This window comes from Mugil cephalus, chromosome 4, assembly GCF_022458985.1.
Source record: "Mugil cephalus isolate CIBA_MC_2020 chromosome 4, CIBA_Mcephalus_1.1, whole genome shotgun sequence".
Lineage (NCBI taxonomy): Eukaryota > Metazoa > Chordata > Actinopteri > Mugiliformes > Mugilidae > Mugil > Mugil cephalus.
In genome coordinates this window covers 16,282,643-16,307,744 of record NC_061773.1, presented here as the reverse complement: position 1 = coordinate 16,307,744, position 25,102 = coordinate 16,282,643, and the positions used below count along the sequence as shown (strand labels likewise).

General features: G+C 42.6%; 1 protein-coding gene and 1 long non-coding RNA gene across 4 annotated transcripts in view; one reads left to right on the top strand and one right to left on the bottom strand.

Annotated features, from left to right (window-relative positions):
• Nucleotides 1–25,102, top strand: part of pmepa1 (prostate transmembrane protein, androgen induced 1) — a 39,742-nt gene that overhangs the window by 6,490 nt on the left and 8,150 nt on the right. The window contains exons 1-3 of one of the 2 annotated variants that reach the window (XM_047583384.1): nucleotides 20,722–21,040; nucleotides 23,176–23,330; nucleotides 25,017–25,070. In XM_047583384.1, the coding sequence (XP_047439340.1) occupies nucleotides 20,983–21,040; nucleotides 23,176–23,330; nucleotides 25,017–25,070 (267 nt within the window). In that variant the 5' untranslated portion in view covers nucleotides 20,722–20,982. Of the gene's footprint in view, nucleotides 1–20,721; nucleotides 21,041–23,175; nucleotides 23,331–25,016; nucleotides 25,071–25,102 lie in introns of those variants that run through there. The other variant, XM_047583383.1, reaches the window with a different exon arrangement.
• Nucleotides 517–24,992, bottom strand: LOC125006894. 2 transcript variants are annotated; one of them, XR_007112614.1, is made up of 3 exons: nucleotides 23,489–24,992; nucleotides 23,145–23,315; nucleotides 517–4,305 (listed from the first exon to the last, which is right to left on the bottom strand). It is a non-coding gene; the product is annotated as an uncharacterized LOC125006894 (long non-coding RNA). The 2 variants fall into 2 exon arrangements; XR_007112615.1 differs by lacking the exon at nucleotides 517–4,305 and adding an exon at nucleotides 10,221–12,878.

Genomic DNA, 25,102 nt, shown 5'->3' with positions numbered 1-25,102 from the left:
CAGCCCAGATTAAACTCATGAGTTAAATGAAGGAAATCTTTATAGCGTGACAAGAAAAGTCATCTTTGTAGCTGTCATTCTGTAATTGTCATGTGCCACTCTGTAAAAAAACAGCCACATCCCGTTGAAGTAACAGCTGCCGTGTGACACCCCGGAGATGATGTTTATTAGAAAAAAAAAAGAGCTTCTCTTTTTTTCCAATGGTGCCTTTGCCAGAATATTTGTGGCGCAAAGCTGGATCCTGAGGCAACCTGCGTGCAACCATCTCTTTGATTGCTTTACTGTAACCATCAGAAGCAACTTTTAGCTTTGCTCAACCAGCTTGAGCAATGATACAAAGAGACGACTTTTACCAGACACTTTTAACACCAGACTGCGCCTGCTGTGCCTTTGAGATTGCGTTCGTTCACGCCGCTCCATTCGTTTTTGAGATAATATTTAGGGTTTAATGATCGATCGCCTACTTAGATCTGAGGGGCAGATTGTTATGTATTCAAACCAGCAGTTATTCAGGTTTGAATACATAAATTTGCCTTTCCTGTCTCTGCCTTTTACTTCTCAGCGACTGGTTTTCTTTCCTTCTTTCCGCCTTTCTTTCTCTTTCTGTCTCTGTTTCGCTCTCACTCAGTGAATCATGGAAATTAAATGATTGAGTCTGTTCTGGCTGGCCTCCTAGACTTATTATGTAAACCTCCCTGTCTGGCTGTGTCTGTGTGTGAGCGCGAGTGTGACTGTGACTGTGTGTGCGGGCGTGCACATGTGTTAGCCTGCGTTTGTCTATTCATTTCCTCTCTTTGTGACTATTTCTGTGTGTGATGTTGTGATAGTCAGTATTTATAAAATGAGAAATATCATTTGCCTTTTTTTGCGCGGAAAAGAAGCCGGTTTGAAATCATTTGTGTTTACAGAAACCAGCGTCAATCAAATTCTGCCTTTTTGCAGCGTTTTTTTGTTCTTCATTTTTTTTTTCTTTTCTGTGATTGACAGCTGGCAACATCCCAGAGACAGAATCGCTTTAATCCTCTTCTACGGTAAACAGAGAGTAATTTGTCTCGGAAGAAATTAATTATCAGCAGAAAGTCAGCTCAGCTGCTGCTGCCTTGTTGTTTTCTGTTTCGGAAATCACATGACACGGGGAGCTGCCGAGTGCAGCCTCAGTTAAGCAACTTGGTTCAATGCCTTGCTTGGAGGCATGAGTAAATATGGTCAATCTGCTTCTTGTTCTCCGTTCCCACCTTCCCGTCATAAATTCCACCCTTGCTTTTCCATTACTACTACAACAAAGGCGTGTGGCATCGCCTAATTTTGCCTGTGTGTGGACCACGAACACGGCAACCGATGTCCAACTGGCACGTACAGGAGGGATCTCCTGCACTAACTCTTCACACCAGCAGGGGGGCAGTAGTCCGGATTTGCCATCCGAAAGGTCGAAACAAGAAGCTGCTATTAGCTGGGAGGCTAGGAAGCTAGGAAGAACTACGAATCAAATCGAGGATCGTTCATTCTTTCTAGATTATCATGTTTTAATGAAAACGTTTGTGGATTGGATTGTTCAGATTGGACGTAGATGTGCGAACTTCCTCATTTGGTTTCCTGTTTGTCAGTCAGTTGTTTCTCTCGCCTCACTGGTTTATTGAGCTGAACAGCCAACCTTGAGCGGTAGACTCTGAGCGACTCCCTCCGAGGACAGCTGTACGACAAACTCTTCCTAGCCTCTGCAGTATAGACTACTGCCACCTGTTGGTGTAAGGAGTTATATCGTTTGAGAAAAGCGCAGCACGTACGCGCTAGCAGGATGCTGGCTGTCATCTTTGTGGTGTGTTCAATTGCAACGCTTTGGCCCAGACTCAGGAGATGTGAGGCTGCGCTATTGACTGCACTCGCTTGGTGTCGGTTTGGTGTCTGTGTTGCCGTCAGACGTCTAACTAATGGTGACAGTGAGGGACACATCACACAAACCAGGGCCACGGGCCCTGAGCTTGGTTTGTAACGGCAGTTAATAATCTCTTTAGTCAAGCAAAATGCCAAATTCCCTGATAGCGTCTCATCTATGATACTAACCTAATTATAATTTGGGGGCTGCAGAAAAACAAGCAAAAATGAAAACGGCAGCTTCAGACCAACTGGACTAAACATTCGAATAATCAGCTGATTAACCGAGGATATAAATAGTCCTTCCTTCCCTGCTTCCTTGCTTCCTTCCTTTCGGGCTTGTTTCATTCCCCCCCTCTCAGCTGTTCTTTGTTTATCGGTCTAGACGCAAATAACACACACACACAAAACCTGTGTAGTCATCAGCATGTGCTCATCATGCATATATGTAGATGCATGCAGCGTATGCGTCTAGGGGTCAAGGCCATTGACACTTTTGGGGGTTGCGTGGTTGTGCGCCTCTGTGTGGTTTGTGCGCTCTCTGCATACGATCTGCATACAAGACAAGGTTCAGCTGAGGCCCTTGTAGTCTGCCGGACCCATATTGTCCCATTAATTAGTCTGAAGTCAGAGCCAGCCCTATATGTCTGTCTAACAGTGTGAATAAATCCATACAGAGGCTGTCTGAGGACTGAGAGGCTGGCTCTATAAATAAAGCCAATGACTGTCTCCCTGCTATATGCATAGACATAGTCATGCGGCCCGGCGGAAAAGATCCTCTCTTGTTTTTCATTAATTAGTCTGAGGAGGAGAAACGTAGCCCTGCATGACTGTCTGGTCTCCTAAATGCTTCAGTTGTTGTCTCTTTATGTAGTTTAATAAACAGTGTTTCATTAATTAGTCTGGGACAGGGAGAGCTGGTCGAGGATTTGTCTAGTGCTCACATTAACATCTGATTGCGGGGAGAGAAGAAATTGAAGTGTCTCTTGGCTTTTGTTGAGTGAAAATTTGTCTTTTAAGAGTCCGGCGTCTCCTGCTAATGTTGAACAGATCACGAACATGAGCCTGAAAATAACATTTTAAAAAAACGCGAACGTGTTTTAATGGCTTATTGTGCAGCCGGCTTGCATGTTGGAGTGGGTTTTTGTTTGATGGTTGCGTGTCCACGCGGAATTAAAACATGACCTCTTGCTTTTTATGTCCAAATGCCAGCGCTGTCAGCAGTAATATGGAAAAAAGAGGTCTGAGCTGGACCTAAATGTCAATATACCCACTTATTTATAGTATATTCAAAGAGAATGACAAGGATAAACTAACACCCAGCTCCGCAGCACGTCACCTGGTGGCTAATGATGGTGATGCTGGTGGTTAACGTCCTATCAATTAATCAGTATATTGGAAATCTGTGATGTGTTTCACTTGTGCTTTAAATGTAATAACAGACAGAGTCAGAAACAACTGGAATAATCTGCAGAGTTTCATCTTAAACTGAAAGAATGACGCCTATAAAGAAAAACAACAAAACTGTGGCATGTTAAATTCATTTTCATACTAAATGAATCTGTCCCTTTACACTCTAGAAGTAATATCTTATTAATTAGTTTGTGTGAGCTGAAATGTTTCCTTTAATTACTCTGTGCCACTGGATCAGGAATCTGTCTGTTTCATGAATTAGTCTAATCCTAAAAAAGAAAATCAACATATTGAATTAGTCTCAAACTAAACGCTCTAACATTTAATAAAAGGTTAATACAGAGTCTCTTTGATTGAGTAAAATTGTGTTTCATTCATTAGTGTAAGCCAGAGAGTCTAGCAGTTTAGTCTTGAAATGTAGATTAAAGACTAAACGACTAAAAAAAAAAAGAAATATTAAATCAGTCTCAAACTAAATGAATCAGTCCATTCATGTGGCAGAAGTAACAGTTAATCAAGTAGTCGGTGAAATGTTTCCTTTAATTATTCTGTGCCACTAGATGTACTAAGGTTAACAAATAAGACAACAACAAATGGAAAAATCTGTATTGCTTCATGAATTAGACCGACTCAGAAAATCCTGCTGTTTAGTTGTGTTGAGTGATGTGGTTTATTTTTGTAGAGGAATGCCTAAAAAGAAAAAGAAAAAAAGCACATATTGAATTAGTCTCCGACTAAATGAATCAGTTTGTTTACGCTGAAGAATTAACATTTAATGAACAGTCGCACGTAGAAGGTTAGCGAATATCTTGAAGCTCCGTTTTGAGCTTGATTTTAGATGTTGTGGCACATGTGCACGAGCCGACTCTCTGCCGCAGGGTTGGGCTACATTGAAATACGTGTAAGTATTTATAACTGAGACAGGAACAACTGCGACGATGTTGTGTTTCACGAATTAGCCTGAGCCAAAAAGTCCTGCTGTGTGGTCTTGTAGCGTGAGCTGCTTTGCTTTTGTGATACCTAAAAAGACAAAAAAAAGAAAAAAAAAACACTGAATTAGTCTCAAGCTAAAATAATTAACCTTTAACAATGAATTAACATTTTAGAAAAGGTTTGCGGCTCACTTTAAATACCTGAACTTTAAAGCGGTTGGTCCTAGATGTCGAGTGGAACAGACGCGAGTGGAACGCACCATTAAAAATTCAGATATTCAGATGCACATATGCATATTCTTGTTGCGTTAGTGGGGGTATATATTTTTTTTTTGTTTGCATATGAAACCGAAGTTGGTCTGCATCTGCAGCAGGAGTGGGGGTGAAGTGCGACCGTCTGGGCGTCTGCGAGGGCAGGGGTCAGGTGTCAGGTCAGGAGAGGGGGGATGAGAGGTTCATTGTTGTGGAAGTGCTAAACATTTCTCCTGCAGTTTACCACCCATTGCTATAGGATGGCTCCCATTTTCTAATGTCAGTGCTGCAAGTTTTAAACCCTGCGCGCTACATTTATTCATCTAATTGATTAATTCTTTTTTTTATAGCATGCACGCGTATTTATAAGGGTTATTGCGTGACACTGCAGCACCACTACCTGCTGATAATGCTTTGAAAAGCTCAGCTCGGTGATGGAGAGGTCGCACAGGCTGCAAATATTGACAGTGTTTATGTTTTGATAGCGCTATGCAATATAAAAAAAAGCTTCTAGTTGAATGATAATGCATACCTTTTTTATTTATGCCAGTGAATATAATAATAAATGTCTTAGGTGTGTGTTTTTTTCAGTTTGACTGAATGTTACAAACCTGCTTGAATAATGGTGATGCTAATATTAAAAGAAATGCCCAGATTTACATCGTTAATCTGAGAAAGTATCTTCATTCGGTCGCGTGCTGTGTGTCACCGGAAAGATGAATGAACGCGCAGATGACTTGGAGTCACACTTTCCCGAACACACCGACGCACACACGTTATTGTTTTTGTGCACTTTCATTCACGTTGCGTCGCAACCGGTGTGCGTGCGCCGCAGCTTTTTTTTTTCCCCACAAAAGAGACGGCGGAGTTGTCAACCAGTCAGCTGATCCTGACTGCGAGACAGAGTCTAGACAAGACCCCCCCACACACACACCCCCACCCCCCACCCCCACCCTCTGGCTCGAAGGAAACAGCTGGGACCGCATCATTTGCACACGCACACACAAAATAGCACTCTGACTTCTTTCTCCTTACATTGCCAATAATCACCATTACATATTCAGCTATTCAAATTCACAGTTGCCGTTGTCATTATAAACGCCAAGGTCCACCAGCAGCCGGACACATATTCACACACAGAGTGTAGCTGTGTGTGTCTAGACAGAGCAAACAGACTCACGCTAAAGATGTGATTCTAATGGTGAGTCAATAAAAACTCATCAAAACAACAATATATTACAGTCACAGCTCTGATTATCCTCTCTGCTCTGGCCTTTTGTTCGTGTCACCTGGTGTGTTTCACACTGTAAATCTGAGCTTCGAATTGAATGAGAAAAAGTGAGCTTTTAACCAAAAAAAAAAAAAAAGATCATTGTTTGTGTGGTAGTCACCGGCAGCTCTGGAAGACACACGATGCTTTTCCTCAATAAAGTTGGGAGCCGACGGCAAAGATCTGCTGAGCATATCAAGGGCAGGAGTCATACACGTCACCTGAACACGGCGGAGCCGGGGTTGAATGACTTTGTTAAGTCGACCGTTATGTTTTGAAAGTCGAGTCGACTCCTACTCGTCGCACATGACGTTATATAAATGAAAACACAGTTACGAAGTAATGTTTTGCAACAATGAAATCCAGATTGTTGACCTGAATACGTATACGCTGAGAACAGGCAGCTCGTGAGCTACATGCCGTGCGCTGCAGATATGCATAGCCTGTATAAAAACAGGCTGCACAGTCAAAAGCATTTAGTGTTACACCACAGCGTGTTTGAAGATGGGATAGTTTAGCCAGGTTTTGTGTACTGCAGCTAAATATCTAACGACTTTGACAATGAAATTCACCAGCAAACTGCTGAAGCTGCGTTTTCGACAGCTCTTCTGTTAGCATTAGCGGATCCCTTTTCACACGAGCGTGCGTTGCAGCAGTAGTTTGTTGTATTTCAAGACTGACTTACATATGGACTTCATATGGGCTCCTCCATGTTGTTATTGTCACGATATCATTTTCATCCTGATGACTTTATCACATGATAATCTCTCATGATTTGCTCACACTTTATTCTGTCGTCCACAACAACATCTATTGCGTTCACCTCAACAAAACATACCAGTTTTGACTCTATTAAAGTCACGACGACAGCCTTGAACATTCGGTCCAAGCATTTTGGGAACCGCAAGACCCGACGGCGACGGGAAAATCGGATACAGGTGTCTGATCAAGGTTTAAATGCGTCTTTGTTTTCGTCTTTTTGTTATTGTTTTTTTAACCATATTTAGCCACCACCGCTACTATCACGTTACCTTCAGTCGATACAAATTTAATTTGAGGAACAAAAGTTTGAGGAACTTCTAAAAGCCAGTTTCAGGACAGTGTGGGGAGACTCCGCTTACAGGAAGCCAACTTTGAAACAACCAGTCTCTTGAGAAAACCTTCCCGTCACACACCTGGGCTGACAGATTCTTGGCCGCGTCCGAAAACACAATCGCTGCTAGCATTGTGTCCAATAACCTCTCACACCTTGTTCTGAGCGGAGACGCCGGGCCCTGCCAGCTGGCACAGACACACACGCACACGCACGCACACAGTTGTACGTGAGGCCCGTATCGTTCTGTGCTGCGAGGGCTCGGCGCCAGTTTCCCAGCTTTGTTCGTGATCCATCCATCCATTACTTCCATCCTCTTACGGTAAACATCTCTGACACTGATGCTGATAACTTAGGGCGAACTGAAGTAAAGTGGCGGGATGCATATTGAATAAAAAAAAATATTAAATTCCCAGGTGTGGGTTTGGTTTCGTTCCAGACGTCACAGGTGATAAATTAGAAAATTCCTCCATCCGAAAGCTATTTTTGGCATCTATACAACACGCTGCAGGTCCAAGACAGAATACTCAGACGGTTAAATATTCTGCTTCACTAACCCCCACTCCCACCACTCGGGCTTTCCTCTTTTTTTTTTTTTTTTTTTTCCTCCCCCCCCCCCCCCCTTGCAACGCCTCATTTCAGTAGCTTTGTTACGCCGCTGCTGTTTGGGTTTCTCCAGATATTTGTTTTGTCTAAAGCAGAGGTTATCTGTTTCTCTTTCTCTCTCTCTCACACACACACACACACACACACATAGATGGACTCAAAAGCAAAAAGGCGAGTTGATTCATGCGGAGGATAAAGTGAGGATCTGGGCTGATACGAGCGGAGGAGGATAGAAAGGCTCTTTTGAAAGCCAGGTGTTTTTAATGCTTCAGCCGCTCTCGTGAAGCAGGTTTTCTCAACAGCAACCGAAGGATAAAGAGGAAGTATTAAAGTATTCACGTGTCTGCCGCGCCGGTTTTTTAGTTTAGAAAGAGAGCAGGGCGGTGGTGTCGGTGGAGAATACAGATGAATGCGATCATCGAACGCTTTCGGCATTCCTGTAATGCAGCATGCCGACGAAAACAGGGAGGTGACAAACTGTAGCTTTATTATCATTATTATTAATAATATTATTAGATCCAGCTCAGATTCAGCACAGACCGTGATTACAGTAATCCAAATGGTGGCGACACGTTGAGCTTTAAAGGGTTAAAGTGACCTGAGGTGAACTGGCTCACAAGATGAGAACTGTTTGTGCCGATGGTTCTGAGGATTTGAATTTGAGTTCTGATAACTTTATTTAGTCAGAAAAGAAGCCTTTTTGGCTTATTCAGACAAGATGTTCAGAAATGAAGTGAATAAAGCTCTACTGGACGATGATTTTTCCTGGAAATCTTTCACAATTAGCAAAGACCCGTTGCCGGCCAAAAACTCCAGACTGTAAACATGAATGGAGATGAAACCTCTTGGGGACAGATGTGTTGTAAGTGTTGACTCAGTCCGCCTCCCTTATTCAGAGAAAGGTTTTCCAATGTCACATAGATTTTTTTTTTTTTTTCCACCATTTTCCTTGCCTTGAGTTTGAACTTAATGTTTCCCCCGAACCTGGAAGGCTAACAAGCTCCAAAGAGATATTTACAACCAGTTCACAAACCACAGATATAACTAACGTGGCATATTAACCTTACCAGACGAAGAGAGTTGAAGCGTGAATTAATGAGAGATCAAAAGAAAAAGTTATGTTTTGAGTAGAACAGTGTCTCCAAGTTGAGAAACGGATTTTAAAATGAATGAAAAACTGAGAGAAGTCTCAGCAACTGTCACATTCGTATTTAACATTTCACAGTAAAAAAAAACAAAAAAAACACAAGATACCATGAATTCTTGTCAACTTTTTAACATTTCATCCACCTGGAAACTCCTCAACTCAATCAATACTGAACAAATGACAATTGAACTATGGACAAAAAAAAAGGTTACTCTGCTTCGACAACAACCGCTAACCGCTAACCGGTGTAGAGTACCGATTTGGTACTCTACACCGGCACTGCTCAGTCCGGGATCACCAGACGCTCTAAGCTAGCTATCAGCATGGTGAATTTTGCGTTTGGAACCAGGGTCCTGTTGCGTCGGTGCCTTAAAGTTGAGATTATTTCATCTTGGTACCTGCCCACTTTGCACCAGTGAAGGTTTTCTTTGCGACCATCGCTACATCTCGCCACACTTTCGCTACTCTTGACGCATCTTCCGGTTCGGAAGGTGGTGGTCAGTGGATTTGTCCGCTTCCCCATAAGATAAAACGGGCTAAAAGGCTGCAGCAGAGCGAGGAGTCATTATATTCATCATCAGTGTCAACGTACAGTATATTTATTCTGAGAGCTTTCGGTGAGGCTTTGCAGACCCTGTTGATGGACAGCCTGTTGAATACCATGACACACCCTTTGAACACATACTTTGAACACACACACACACACACACACACACACTGTAAGTCATTAGCATTATTCATAATGTTGTTGACCTGTTTTCCAGACGCATTCGCTCAAACCGTTGCCGCAGATAGATGTGCTTTCAATTCATCACCATTGTTTATTAATGTGGAATTGATTTTCCCAGAAGCACACACAAAGACGCAGGGTCAGACAGACATTGTTGTGTCTACTGCAGCCAGGTGTGTGTGTGTGTGTGTGTGTGTGTATGTGTGCGTGTATGAAAGGACCGGCTGGTCTGGTTTTGGCTTGACAGTTAGACAGTGTTAGGACACTGTTACCCAGGCCTGATCACACATTCATGACCTCACGAAAGTGCTTTTACCTTTTACCCTAATCTAAGACACGCAACAAGTTTTGTCAGTTTGTTATTTTAGATTAAATGCTCTCCTAATTTTCATTGAACCACTTTTCATGAGTCATGAGGTTTGGGGATTTTTTTAAATTTATTTATTTATTTTAAATACACACATCAGCTGCAACATTAAAACCACAGACAGGTGATGCAGCTTAATGCTGCAGGTAAGAACATCCTGACTCCAGACACCACAGGACAGGAACCTCAGAAGTCCCATGTCTATACCATGAGTCATAATACATTTGGAGGCACAACCCCGAAAATTAGGCAGGTGGTTTTAATGTTATAGCCGACGGGTGTATATGCAGTTTTGTATATATCACAAAGTTAATGAAATGTCTATTTGTCATGCACAGATAGAATCTCTTTTTATTTGGACTCGTAACAACCAGCGGTAACTGACACGAGCCATGCCACACTGTAGCCAACCAATCAGCACGCAGACCAGTTCATAAATTTAAAGCAGGAAAAGAAGAACAAGTTTGGACTTGATTCCACTTCAATAAGACATTAGATCAACTTCAGCTCTGCAAAACTGTGGGACGTTTTTTTTTTTTTTTTTTTTTTTTTTTTTTTTACAATTTTCCGATACTTCACAGCCTGGTTTAACCACTTTATGTCAAAATCTAAGTCTGGTAACATGTCTGGAGGCTTCATTCTGGGGCGCGTTTCAACTGATAGAGAGAGACAGAAAAAAATACCACTGCATGAAGCTGGATGGTCCTGCAATTTAAATTTAATAAAATGAGTTTTTATTTTCAGTACTTGTTGTTATGTGATGCCAAGTTTAGGCTTGGCACCGCAGACAGCAGCAGGGATTACACAAGTAATTTCCTTAACTAACCTGGTGCGTGTGTATGTGTGCATACTACACACCCACTGCTGGCTGTTAATGATTATTATTATGTCTAGTGGCACATTGGATCATAGTCATTTCACACACACACACACACACACACACACACACAGATTTGTTCTTGTGACCTGCCCTGCAACTTCCCTCTCTCTTTCACATTCAAATGAACAGTGTGCGTTTGTGTACGAAGGCCTAACTGTGTGTGTTTGTGTACCTAGGTTTGTGTGTGCGTGTGCGTGTGTGTGTGTGCGCTGGGGTGCGAGACGACAGGGGTAGTCTAGCTCCTTCTGGCTAGAATAATAATGAGCGGTACACACACACACTCTCTCACACACACACACACACACACACACACACACACAGAGCCAGACAAGCAGCTGATAATGAGGTTTGATTTTCATATGTTTCAGACAGAATGCTCTGCAGGTCAGCTTGTGCTCAGAGAAGCTGTGTGTGTGTGTGTGTGTGTGTGATTTCTTGTCTCTGCTTCACGCAGGACTTTACATACTCTCACTTTTTCCATTGTTAACATTAATGACCGGGCAGCTCTAGGTGTGTCGCGTGCTTTTGTCGGTGCTTTGTTTCCATTTTACTGATGTCAGCGCAGCCAGACTCCTACTTACTTTATTTTTTATTCCTTTAAAGCTCAGCCAGACTGCTGTATGCGCTGGCACCGAAAACCAAAAATCACCCAACCCTAGGTGTTAATAATGTGTCTCTCTGTTCAGACTGATTGAGGTCAGGGCCAGACGCCTCTGATTGCATTCACACGGCGGCTTCCGTTATGCACTTGATATTGCTTTGGTATCAAAATAATGTTCCATCATTTACTCTTTTTTTTTTTTTTTTTTTTTTTTTTTTGTTTTTGGAGGAATATATCACATTAAGATGCTGAATCACTGGATACCAGAGGCAAAAGATGCAAAATCTTGTTACTTGATGTGAGTTGTCTTCTTCTGTCTTCGTCTCTCTGGGGCATGGGTATGAACCCCACCACAGTTTGGGTTTTGGGTTCGCATCCCCCCTTTACGTTGACTTATTGGAAGTCAACATGAAGTCCTCAAAGCTGATTTTAGAAGCTTGGAAAAATGTTCAAGTGGAAGGATTTGAGAGGTTTTCGACAAGAACCAAACTGTTATGACGAGACAACTAGGACAGAGCATCTCCAGAGCTGCAGCTCCTGTGTAGCTGTAGGCCAGTCAGGGCGACCATGCTGACCCCTGTCCACTGAAAACCTCCTTCAATGGACACATGAGCCACAGAACTGAACCACTGGGACGTGGAACATGTCAAAGTAACATGTACATAGATACCAGGACCCAGGTTTACCAGAGGAAGGTCATACCATCACAAGATCAACAGTGTTATTCACTTTACAGATTGGTGGTCTTAATGTTCTGGCTAATTGGTTCACATGTACAGTGACCAGTTATTCACGCCATTAGATCTAGCAGGTGTTTGACTTGTCTGAAGTCTGAATTATTTTTAACACCCCAGCGTTCAGAAGTAAGAAACAACACATAAACCTACACACAACATGTGCCAAACACAGGACAGCGCTAATAAATACAGCCCACAGTGTAAAGATATTTTTAATTACAGCTTCAAACGAACCGTCGCCAAACAAAATAAGTAGAGGAATACACTCGGAGCAAGTTATTCAGATGAATTATACAAAGACAGACGGTGCTAATAAGGAAAGTAACAAAAAAAACAAGTCGATATAATGACTTTCAACCCCAGTCGCCTGTGCACTTCTTAAGCCATTATTAGAATAAATCTTTAATAAGTTATGAATCTTTGACTCTAATCAGCTCTCCATCCGTGTTACTTTCTCCTACTAGACTGCGCCATGATCAAGCTGGGTGACTGGATGTAAAAGAATCCGTAATCCACATCTTAACACAGATTTGTCCATGGATAGACCCTTGAGATGAACTATCTCGATTTCGAGGGAGTCCAACATGGAAACATTGTGCAACACAGTCATTACATTATTCACAGTACAACAACAGCAATGTTAATGATATACAATTATTGGTTGAGTTCTTGTTCTTGTTTTAAAAGCTGTCAAACAGTGTTATCTTAATAATGTTATCTTAATAGTAGTAAAATATGGTGAAGTGCAGCTGTTCCTCCTCATTGCAATCAGCTATAACTATAAACCACTGATTGTATGTAAAGATGGGTGAACCATCCATGGCGTCCCCTGTTGGTTTCCTTGTAGTAGTTTTGAAGCTTGGTGCATTGGCTCCGTCCGTCGCCATCTTGCCAGGGCCTGACTCCCAGTTAATTCAGACATGGTTAAAGAGGCGGAGCTTAAGCAGAGAGGTGATGACAAGGAACACAGCCAGCGACCTGTGAGGACACCTGCTTGTCACTCAAAGTAGCCCTTCCCTAATTTCTGCACACCTTTAATCTCTATGCAGTTATGATAATGAATGGAGTAATAAGGTACAGAAGCCAAACTGAGACCAAGTAAACATGTTTTGGCTTTGCTGTAAAGATAAACATGGAAACTTTGGAGAAAAGTCTGAAAGTGAAGGTAGAAATTCAATGAGCAAAGCTGATAGTTTCCAAGAAAACTCAACAGTGATCTAACGTCTCTGTGTGTGTTGTGACATGGATTTTTGTTCCTTTGTTGTTTGTGTGAGGAGCCGCAAAAGTTTGAGAGTAGTCTACAAACAAGTCTGAGAGATTGTTCCACATTTTTTTTTTGTTGTTTTGTTTTTTTGAATGTAGAAGTTGTCACATGAGCAATTAGCTGGGCGTCTGAATGTTCTTCATACCCGGAGCAGTCAATGGGCCAGAGGTCACAGCACCCTGGTCGTGCTGATAACAGTTAGCAGCGTGCTCTCGACGGTCAGAATATTTAGTTGACTCAGAGTCAGTGACCCACTCTCTGTCAGAGTTAGCATAGCTAGCGTTCCAGATGGGACTCACAGTTTAACATGGGAGTTCCCTGGATTAGCACGCTAATTTTAGACCGATGCTCATCCATCCTCTCCTCTACTCGGTTTACTTTACCTTCTTCTGTTGCAACACTATTCTGTTCTCGTCTCCTTTATCGCTTCTGTCGGCGTTGTACCGTCTTGTGTATTCTGTTTTACTTTTTCTCTTCCCGGACGTCGTCACTAATTTGGTTTTCTGTTATTTTCCCTCAGCTTTTAGCTTCTCTGTCCTCTGGTGTTTTGTCTCTTTGTTTATAGTCTGTCTTTGCTGAACATTTCAGTTAGTCGGTTACATTTAGAAAGCCTGAGAGAGAAGGGAAGACCAAAATCTAACACTTGTATGTATTGTATTATGGGGCATGTTTTAACTGATAGAGAGAAAAAAAATACTTCTGCAAGCGAACCTGATACTCCTGCAACCAAAGCCATTTTGTTGTGAACAAATTAAACTACACTTTCAGTCCATCACTAAGCACAATCACTTCCTTCCCAATAGAGGAGTTCCAAACCAACTTTCCGCCCCCTCCCAAAAATTTGTTGCCACGGGACTTGGCCTGGTTTCTGGGCCAGTCTTCTTTTGCAATTTGATTTTAGCTTAATTTCTCAACCCCAGAGGTTTTAAGGTTTTTACCTCCCTGTACCAATAACTTTTCTCAGTTTGAGGAAGAGCCTCTTCATTTTCACCTTAACTTCAAAGCAGCATCTCAGTCGGACCCACCCATGATCGTGACTCGATTCAAAGCCCTTCGGATGTACTCGTGCGTTACTGACATACTGACAAACTGATCTGAGACAGGCGGCAGTAAAACGAGACACTGGAAGAGTCTGGACCTGGTCCCAGTCTACAGTGCATCCCACATACCGCAAGTTAATATACACTTCACTTGGCTATCTGTTACACAACGAATCAATTATCTTTTTAAAAAAAAACAACAAAAAAACAAACCTAAATCAAAACAGACACGCACACCCAGGCCGATTGTCGCGATGTACTGCAGTTTGACGTGAGGCTTGTCAGATATCTGCATGTGCACGTTGACAGGGGTCTTTATCTGAGTCTCCCGCTCCCACTGAGGAGTGTGTTGGGTTTCAGTAACAGTAACACATGACTACGCGATGTCCCGAGCGAGACGTGTTGAGAGTAACGTTTCATTTTTCACAGCGAAGACTGATGAAAGACGAGAATCAGGGAGAAGATGATGGAAAGATGAGGAAGGACGATAACTGAAGCCCTCAACACACACACACACACACACACACACACACAAACACACACACCTCCTTTTTCCCACTGTTGAAACCAGCAGTGGGAGTTTTATAGACCAAAGTTCCCACACTTGTTGGTTGCACCGTGGCCGTGGCTTCCAAAGTCAATGGTGTGTGTGTGTGTGTGTGTGTGTGTGTGTGTGTGTGTGTGTGTGTGTGTGTGTTTGTGGCCCCCCGTCCAACCACTATAGCCTTTCTCATGGAAATTGGCAAACAAATTGTGTGAGCCTCTGACCTATAACTCTCTCTCTCTCACACAGACACACACAGAAACACACACTCTTGCTCAAACACACACACACACACACACACACAGACACACACACACACAGCTGTCTGTGCTATTTCTGACTACCCAGACTGTCGAGTCATCCGAGGACTGAGAAGGGGGGGAGGAATTAGCGAGCTTCTCTCCCTCTTCCTGCCCTTTTCTCCTTTGCTTTCTCCCTTTCTACTCATTTCACCATTGATTTTTTTTTATTCCCTCGTCTCCCTCCGCTCTCGAACTTATTTCCTGCTCTCTTGTTCTACGCTTTTTTCTTTCTTTCTCCTCTCCGCGTTCCTCTCCCGTCTTCTCCCAACTCTTTTCCACTCTTCCTTCCACTCCATGCTTCCCCCCCATACTTTCTTCCTCTATTTCTTCTTCTCCTCTCAGACCACCTCTCCCTGCCTCTCTCTCTCTCCCTCTGTCTCTCTCTGAGCCATCTGACTCGGCAGTGACCGCCTGTGACCTTTAGCTGAATGCACGAGGAGGAGGAGGAGGAGGAGGAGGAGGCAGATAGACGGAGAGCAGGCAGCAGATGACAAATGAGCTAATTGCTTTAGATTAACCATGGAGTGTCTGTGCCTGCCTGCCTGCTCGCACCCACCTCCTGTCTAGACGCCACCACAGAGGGAGGGAGCAGATCAGCGGCCTCTGTCGTGCAACAGGACGGGGAAGTGAAAATGTTTCCAGCAGAATTTTGTTGTAACCCCCCCCCCCCCCCCCCCACGCTGCACAACTTGAAAAACGGTGCAACTTCCGTTCTCGAGCAGCTGAGTCAGATGAGAACAGGCCCACGGCAGAGATGCTGAATCATTCTTATATTCCTGTGTTTACTGTGTGGCCAAGCACTCAAACGAGACCGTCCCCAACGAACTAGTAGTAAAATAGTTTTTCTCTGAATCACGTAGAAAAAAACAGCATCATAATGAGATTCGGTTTACAATAATTAATTGTCGTTTTTATTATCTGATCATAAACCCAACTTCCATAACCATTAATCTTTCAAACCTTTAATCAAACATAATGAAATATTTTCACACGAAACTATTTTGATTAAACCTCTGGTTAACCACTATATGATTAACAGAAATTCCCTCGTTAAACTTTTATACGAACATTGTAGTATTTTCTGCATGAAATCCATGCGTGAAGAACACATTTAACAGTTGCTAAATTGTACAATTCAACAAAAGTTAAAATGTCTTCAGTTTAATTCAATAATGTTTGCTACACTAGTGTCACTCGATGATTTGTGCTGATTGTAAGTGCAGTACGCCGTGTACGTTCATTAATTAGCTTTCTAGTTCTACATGTGCAGAAACAAACTGCTCTTCATTTGGATTTGGAAGCAGCACTAGCATGCCAGTCGTTAGCATAACGTAAGCACAATCTTGATAAAGTCTCCTTGTCAGAATTTCTGAGGTCCATATTTATTGTATGCAAAAGGGCTGAGACAACTCCAAGCTAATGGAAATAAGAATCAACAATCAATTCGCTGTTATATCTGGCACACATAATATTTGCCACGTGACTAGTTGCAGCATCTGGATGTAAATAAGGATACAGGAAGAAAAATTAAGTACAGTGAAACCTTCTTTGTTTTATTTGTAGCTGAGATGTTAGAGCCCCTGAGACCATAGTCTACAAAGAAACACTGTTATTGCGCATCTCCACTGAGGCGTGTTTTCACCCCGAAGGATATTTTTTGACGTTGCATCTGCACGACACATTTGCGTTAAAAATAATTTTGCCATGCTGTAAAAAAAAGGCAAATTTAATAGAAGAAGGGGCAGAAGATGGGGTTAAGGAATAAGAAAGGAAAATATTTTTTACTGAAGTGGAAATATTATTATGCAATCTTGTTACGCATCCTTTTGGAAATTCTTTGCAAACGCTCTGAACGTCTGGATGAAAACACGAGAGGATGATTTCCCTGTTAGCATGCAGGATGGAAGGAGGGAGTTGAGGGACGGATTAGAGAAGCGAGAGCATGAAAAATAAGAGAGGACAAGAAAGAGGAGGGAGGCGGTCTGCTGACTGACCCGCTGTCGCTGACCTCCCCGTTTCAGACCTGACAGGTTCTGTTTTCAAGTGGTCTGCTTAAGAGAGGGTGTTTTCATACCAACAGCAGGGACATTTCATTTCATTTCAGACACATCCAATCACGAGCTGAATGGAATAAACAATGTCAGCGGATGCTGAAGTAGAAATGGTTGATGCAGAATTCTTTTTGGAAGAACACGGCCTTGTGGATCAGTTTTTATAAACAGGACCGTTTACAAAATAAGGCATCAAGTATATGAGTATATGACTGCAATGACGAATTTGATGCTGTGGTGAGTGTGTTGAGTGTTACCAGCTACTTTAAAGCAATTCTTACCTTTCTTTTTTTCTTTTGTAATCTTAAAAATGCTCCTAATATATATTCTCCTAATATATTCTTCTATATTTATGATAAAAGGCTGACTAATAATTTTATTCAGTTAGCTTCCTGGAGGTCACCTTCTAGTTGATACCGCTGTCGCCGCTCTCTGGCAGAGACAGAGCATAATTATTTTGTGACTATATAAGAGAAAGTTAACAGAAAAATAAATAATGTTAAAGCTAAATGGAAGACAGCTAAAGTTACCATCAGCTACTGTTAGCTACCGTCAGCTACTGTTAGCTACCGTCAGCTACTGTTGGCTACCGTTAGCTACCGCTAGCTAACGTTAGCTAACGGTAGCTAATGTTTGCTAGCTGTCAGGTACAGGTACTCAACGTTAAAATTCTGCAAACAATACAGCTGCAACCTCTCCTGGTGTAATGATTAACGTTACAGCAGTTGTTTAGCAGGAAAATATGTTTGAATTCTGCTTAAAAAAAGACGCATTTGACTGAAAACAAACAGATGCTGAAATGCTACAATTAGGATAATAACGTTAATGTTAGCTTGTCAGACTACCAAGGTAACTGAACATTACGAGGGCATTTTTATTTTATACCACATATGGAATTTTATTTAATTTAATTACCGTTTTTACTTCTTACCGATGACTCCATTGCTCCTCTTCCTCCACCTTCACTTTCCCACCACATGCGTCATTGGCCGAGGGGGAATGTCAAAGATCAGGAAGCAGAAGCAAGGAGAAGCAGAGTTGTTCACATTAAAATTTTTTACAAAGTGCTGTGCAACATGATGCCAGAAAGGTAAGAATTGCTTTAACTCGCCGTGCTAGCCATGGACTCCGTGCATCAATTTTTAGCCGTCTCCATCTTAGTTCTTGGGAGTAAGATTTAATTTTAAGGTGAAGCCTGTTGAGAACCAGGTGGCACTATGCAGACTCTAACAGTAACAATTAATCAGTCACAGAGTAGTTATGCCTTAAAGCTGAAGATCCCGACTCGGGATTTAAGCAAAGATGACAGGAAATATTTTTATTTGCATGTAGTTTACAAGCTTATGCCGGATCACCGGCATCAAAAAAAAATAAATAAAAAATACCCAAAGTGAGGCTATATCTCTAAACGTATAGACACACCAAATCAACATCAGACTGGCAACGAATGCCCACTGTCATGTCACCTGTGCTGCACTTGGCACAACAAAAAGGCTACAGCCACTAGCCAGCTGGTACATATGTCCTGCACCTGAAAAGAAATAACTTCTCACCAGGAAGGCAGGAGTAGTATGTGGTCATTATTCAAAGGGGCAAACAGGAACAGATACTCGTGGGTCTAGGAAGCTGTGAAGAGCTACAAAACGTTGTGCAGAGCTGGCCTCCCCTGAAATCGTGCTTGGTCTCCAGTTAAAGCAAAGATGCTCACAGATGACGTCAGTTTGGTGGATCACAGCTCTCAGCTTCGGTTTTACTGCAGGACAGGACCACGCTTGGCCCTGCTGACTCTAGAAAGAATGCAGTTTCATTGGCTTCACTAGCGTCTGTGAGCATGAAATTACCCGGAAGGATGGATTACACATCGAGTCAGGATGACTGTACGCGGTTAGTGAGTTCATCACCCACATCAGACGGTCACATGTCGGCTAGTCACCCCCCCCCCAAAAAAAACAAAACAACTTCCACTTCTAATTTCTGAGTAATGCAGCCTTTTGAATGATCGCTTATGAGAATAAAAGTGAACAGGAGGAAGGAACAGAGGGGAGAAATGACGAGACGTGGCTGTAGCAGAAACAGGAGGACACGCCGGACAGATGAACAAACGCAAACACACAGGCTGAAGTTAGTGTTGTTTGGAAACAGTCACGTTGCCTATTTAAGGGATCTGTTGTTATTTTCTAAAGCGAAAAAAGGAACAGAGAGACACTTTAACATACTGCCGTGCCAGTCTCACCATCTGTGTGAAGCCACCCAGACTGTGTGTGTGTTTGTGAGTGTGTTGAGTGTGTGTGTTGAGTGTGTGTGTGTGTGTGTGGGCCCATTGCCTACTGACAGCTTGTTCTGTCAGCTGGTGCTAAACTCCCACAACATTTTTCTCCTCCTTTCCTTTCCTTTCCTTTCCTTTCCTTTCCTTTCCTTTCCTTTCCTTTCCTTCAAAAATATCCGGCCCCACATTTTGTTTCGTTTGTTCGACTCATTTTTAAATAATGCCCCATAAATTCCTTATAAAGAACCGAAACAAATCCAACAAATTTGACTTTGTAAGTTATTAATTTCTAGCCTGGTGCAGCCACACTCAATTCAGACCTTGGGGATTTCATTTGGGGGGGGTTTTAAATTGATGCGGGGTAAAATAACACCTCTGAACACATTCTGAAAAGCCCTACTATCAATCAGAGCAACGGACCATTTGATGTGCGCTTCACGACGAGCGCCTTCATCTCTCACACTGTTCAAGTGATTTCAAAACCTTTTAAGAATCTAAACGTCTCGAGACGGGAGCTCGAGCGGCGCGTGAGAGTTACTCTGCTTCCAAATAAAGCCCCGCCAGACGATTTGATTGGATCTTCACTGGTAATTTATTTCAAAGGGGAGCTACTCCAGACCAGAATTCCTCCGCTGAAATCCTGCAGTGTCAGCCTCCAGACTGCTGAAAAACATGTGTCTGGGTTCAAATACGAGGCTGAAACAAACTTGAGATGAAGTAAATAGTTCTCCAAAATAAAACTGACGCATGCCTCCATCCCATCTGGGAATTCATATCATTCCATGGCCTTTATTTTAAGTTTTAGTGACCTGAAATGTCTTCGTTCGAGGATTTATAGCAGATCTAGTTTCTCATATAAACCATTTATTAATAATGAGTTAATGGGGCCTCAGAGTTAAGTGTTACAAAGGACAGTCAACACCTGCTAACAGCATTGAAAGACGTGTAAAATAATATTGTGTTAGGTTTTTTTAGGTTATATTTGTGCCCAAAATATGACAGACTGACACATTTATGGAGCCGCTACAGAGATGGAATCATGTCCAGGGAGTTAATGGCTCTGATGTTAAACCACTCTGCTGAATGTTGCCGTCTCGAATGCCCCACCGTCCTTAACGTCCCAATGAGAAGTTCAAGCGTCAACCTCATCTCCCCCTCCAGCCTCTCTTTCTCTCATCATTATTCAGTCCATCCTTCTGACCCATCTGTCTCTCCCAGACGCTCCCACCACTCCCCTCCTCTTTCTCTCTCCCCTCCTCCCTCACATTGACCCCTTTTGTTCCATTGGGTGGTATCGGTGGTGGCTGGGGGGGGGGGGGGCAGGAAGGGTCTGCTCAGCTGTTTCCTCAGTGTGTGTGTGTCTGGACAGTGTGGGAATGTGTGTGAGAAAAAGTTGCAGACAAAGCTCGGCGGAGGCTCAGAGTGCGTGTGACGACCGGTGAGGACGCACACGGCGCGACGGGGTCACCCGCAGGGACATGTAGTTTGGAGCTTTTTGCAGCATTTTGTTTTACTTTACTTTTGTTTTTGTTTTTGTTTTTTTTTATGTTTAGTTTTAGCTTCGACTCAGGGACAGATCGAATCACTGGAATCATTTGAGGGACAGTTGGAGACTATGCAGCCTTCTTCAGGGAGTCACAGCCATGACAACTGCGTTCAGACACAACTGTGCGGTGAGTTTCAAGTCTGAGATGAAAATGAGTGTCGCAGTCTTCTCAGTGCTGGCGTGTTGTTGTGCACACCAGAGTCTGATTGTTGGTAGCAGGGTTTATGTTTTTTAATTTAAATGCGTGTTCCTCAGCTCAGCGTAGGGCTTTCTGATACATGTACTGGGTCGACAAGAGGCTGGAAATTACTCATCGTGAAGAAACGGTCCACCTTCTCTGATTTAACTTCCTTAAATTTGGACGTTTTCTGCTTTTCTGCTCTTACAAATGAATATTTTTTTTTGGCCTTTAAGCAAAACTTTTAATACATCCTCTTCAATTTTTGTTTCCTGGATTTAAAAAGCTCCCTGAATAATGCATGCCAAGAATAAATACTTAAATGTCTTAAAGTGCTAAAAAGACGACGGTTCGTCTGTTGGTGCTTTTTTTTTTTTTTTTTTTTTTTTTAATAATCAGCTTAGTCTGCAGCTGTAAATTAAATAAAAGCTGCATAAATAAATGGATTTTGGACCAAATTCTCTGCCGCTTGTTTCCAGTAGGTGACGAGTGACTGGAGGGACTCGACTTGCATGTAAAGAACATGCATTTGTCCATTTTACTAATGGTTATAAATCAGTATTACCAGAAAATCTACTCCCACAGCCTGGCTTCCAGCTTTGAGTCCTTCAACTCTGCAGCCTTAATGGTTCTCTGCTTCTGCTCTGGTAATGACGTAGAAGTGTTTTATTCTGAAACTCACTTCCCTCTTTCAGCAGCGGGTTGTTGAAATTCGGCTAAACAGGAAAGTGGAGATGTAGGGTCACCAAAAAGTCAGAGAAAAACTGTCTGCTTCACCAGGTTTCTTGGAAGTATTAAATTTACTGTAAAGTGAGTCCGAAGCTGGTTTCTCCGGTTTTATTGTGGTTGGAGTTGATGGTTTTAACCGTGTGTCTGTGTTTCTTCTGCTGGACTTGTGGGTGATACAAGGTGAATTTTTTTTTTTTTTTTTTTGCGGCTTTGTCGGCGTAATGTTTCCGTGCGGCATGTGATCTGCTCTGAACGAGGCGTTCTGAGGATAATATATGAATGGCTGGACTCAGAAATTGTTATGAATGAGTTCACATGACTGTCTGCGCGTCTTCGTGTTGTGTCGGGAGAACGCGAGAAGGCTGTGTGGAAAAACTGGTGTAAACTGTCTGAGGAGCCGTCTGCAGTCTGTGTGTGTTTCAGTGTGTCTCTGTGTGTGTGTAGGTTATTTTATGCCCTTCTGTCTGACTCGGCCCTGACCTCTGCCTGCTCCCTTTACAAAAAAAGTGTGAGAAAAATGCAAAGTGTGTGTGTGTGTGTGTGTGTGTGTGTGTGTTGGTGGTGTCTGTGATGGGGGTGGTGGAGGCAGACTGTCTCTAAACAAAGCTCGCCCTGTCTGTGTGTCTGGTCTGATGTGTGTGTGTGTGTGTTTGTGTGTGTGTCAGACACCCTGACCTCTACATAAAGATCATTCAGACACGGTTTTATTGGAAACCACACGATAGAGCTAAAACAAAGGGTATATTTCATTCTTTTTTTTATGCAACAAAGGATTCAACAAACATCCTGAAACAACAAGATGATTAATCAGTAGTTAGTTAGTTAATTAAATCCAGTTTCTCATATTTAACAAAATAAATGTCTTGACGCTTGACACTGTCTTTTAATCCTATTTTTAATAGTATTATTATTGTTATTAATGCACTGGCACGTTTTCTATTTATAGCCTCAAGTTTATTCATTATCATCTTCAGCAGGTGAAAGCACTTGTGGTGTTTATTGTTTTAGTGAACACCAAGGTATTTGTACATATCCTCGTTCCAGCTCTTTTGTAACCTGAAATTCGTTGCAGACTTATTTGACGACAACAGCTGAACACAGTAAAACGACGTAAAACAACAATGTAGTTGTGCTCCTTACGAAAGAGATTCAAGTGAAGGGTTCAAATGAATGCAGCGCAAACAGATGTGCTACCATATGACTTTTAATCCCCAGCATTGCATCTTACACTACCCATAATGCAACTGATCTTCATCACTTCCTCCCGTCTCCGTCTTGAACACTCTGACTTCTGTTAACAATCAGTTCGACTTCTTAAACTGACCTGGTTGTGTTTCCCTCTTTTGTCGCTGCAGCCCAGCTGGAGTTCGTCCAGATCCTGGTGATCGTGGTGGTCATGATGGTGATGGTGGTGGTCATCACCTGCCTGCTGAACCACTACCGCCTATCGGCACGCTCGCTCCTCTCCAGACACTCCACCGCACGCAGGAGGCACCTGCCGTTGGCCAACGTAAGCATCATTTACACCTGGACTGTCGTGAAAACTCGAGAACTGGGAGATAACTCAGAAATAACCAATAAAGTAGTAAAGAGACTGTGGTTTAAATTATTAATATATGACAGATGTTAAAATGTTGAAGGCAGCGGCAAAACTTCAACTATTCCGACCTTGTTGTTAAAATCCCAGCCGTTTATCTTTATTAGCAGCCTCCTGAGGAAATGAGCAGTTGTTTCGGTAGATTAGTCACGCTGAGGACAGTTGAGAAGTAAAGCAGAGATCGAGGCGTGTTGAGGGACGGCATGTGATCGCAGTGATTTAACATGCGCTGCAGGCTAATGCTAACACACTGACTCATTTCTTCATTAGGGGCCTCCGCGGCCCGCGACGTCTATTTCCGGAAACGCGCGCACCGACTTACACCTGAGGCGTCTGCAAACATGTGACTGGCTCCCTGAATCACCTGCTACTGATTCACTGAGTGTGTGCGGCTCTCGTCTCCAAGTTAGATATGAGTAAAGGATGAAACATTAACCGAGAGGGAGAGAGAGAGAGAGAGAGAGAGAGGGCTCCTGGTAAACTCGGGGGAGTCATAGCGTTCTAGTTCATTTGGATTAGTAGACAGACACACTGACACATATAGAGTCAGACACGGAGGAATGGGAAAGTTTCCGCCAGATGTTTTTATAGGAGTGAGGATTTTGTCTTTTCCCAACCCGGGAGCCTTGGCACTGAAGGCGTCCAGGCAGAACTGGATGTTCTCTGTGTTGAAATCAATTCAGTGTCTTGTTATAGATTCATGTAGATGTAGTGTCACCACGCGGATGTTAATCGTATCGTGGCTGGGATATTTTGTCAGATGGTGTTACTAAGGTTCGAGGATACTGTTTCTGGAGCCCGTGCGGGCAGATAAAGCGACGTGAAGACGACGTTCTATGAAGAACTGTGCGCGCTTTAAAAAGCATCGTAGGCGAGTGTCTGACGCGCACCAGCTGAGCCCTCTAGTGGACAAACATTTAATCAGACAATAAAAACGAGCTGCTTTTCGGGCACAAGCTTCTTCACAGTGAAGAAATTACCAAAAAAAATTGCTCTATTTGCTTTTATTTTTTATTATTTATTTAACCAGGTTTGGCTCCATGGGATCAAAGAACTCTTTCACAAGAGGCCAAGGGCGGCAGCAACACAGTTTCATCAAGAATAAACTTAAAACATAACATCACATCACAGAGTTGCACAACATAAAAAGACTTGGGTAAAACATTTGCATTCAACAGATTTGCCCAGCTCTTATGACTCTTTCAGGGACATCGCATTTTGAAGTCTGTAGTCTGTATCATACTGTAGGTTGTTTTCAACAACTCAGTATTGAGGACATGTTGACAAAGTTGTTCTTGTGCTCTGTTAAATGAATACTGAAAATAAGCAAAATGCCTTGTGTGGATTGGTGCAAAACAATAAATAACAGCGTAGTAGCGTCGTCAGCGTAGAATAGCAATATATATATATTTACTCTGTTAATCTCTTATTCTATAACACAAACATAGAAAAAGTTTCCAAAGATACTGTTTCTCTGCCTTTATATATAAGCTGGGTTGTACTTTCTCCTAAGGTTTCTTTCTTCTGTAAACATCTAACGACAGTTGATGTAACTTTTAATGGGTTTAAATGAAAGTAAACATCTCCTCTCTTTCGCAGGATGGAGGTCTGTGGTCCTCTGAGGGCACAGGGACAAGTAGCGCTTTAAATGAGGTGAGTGTTAATCGAACCACCAATTTCCTGAA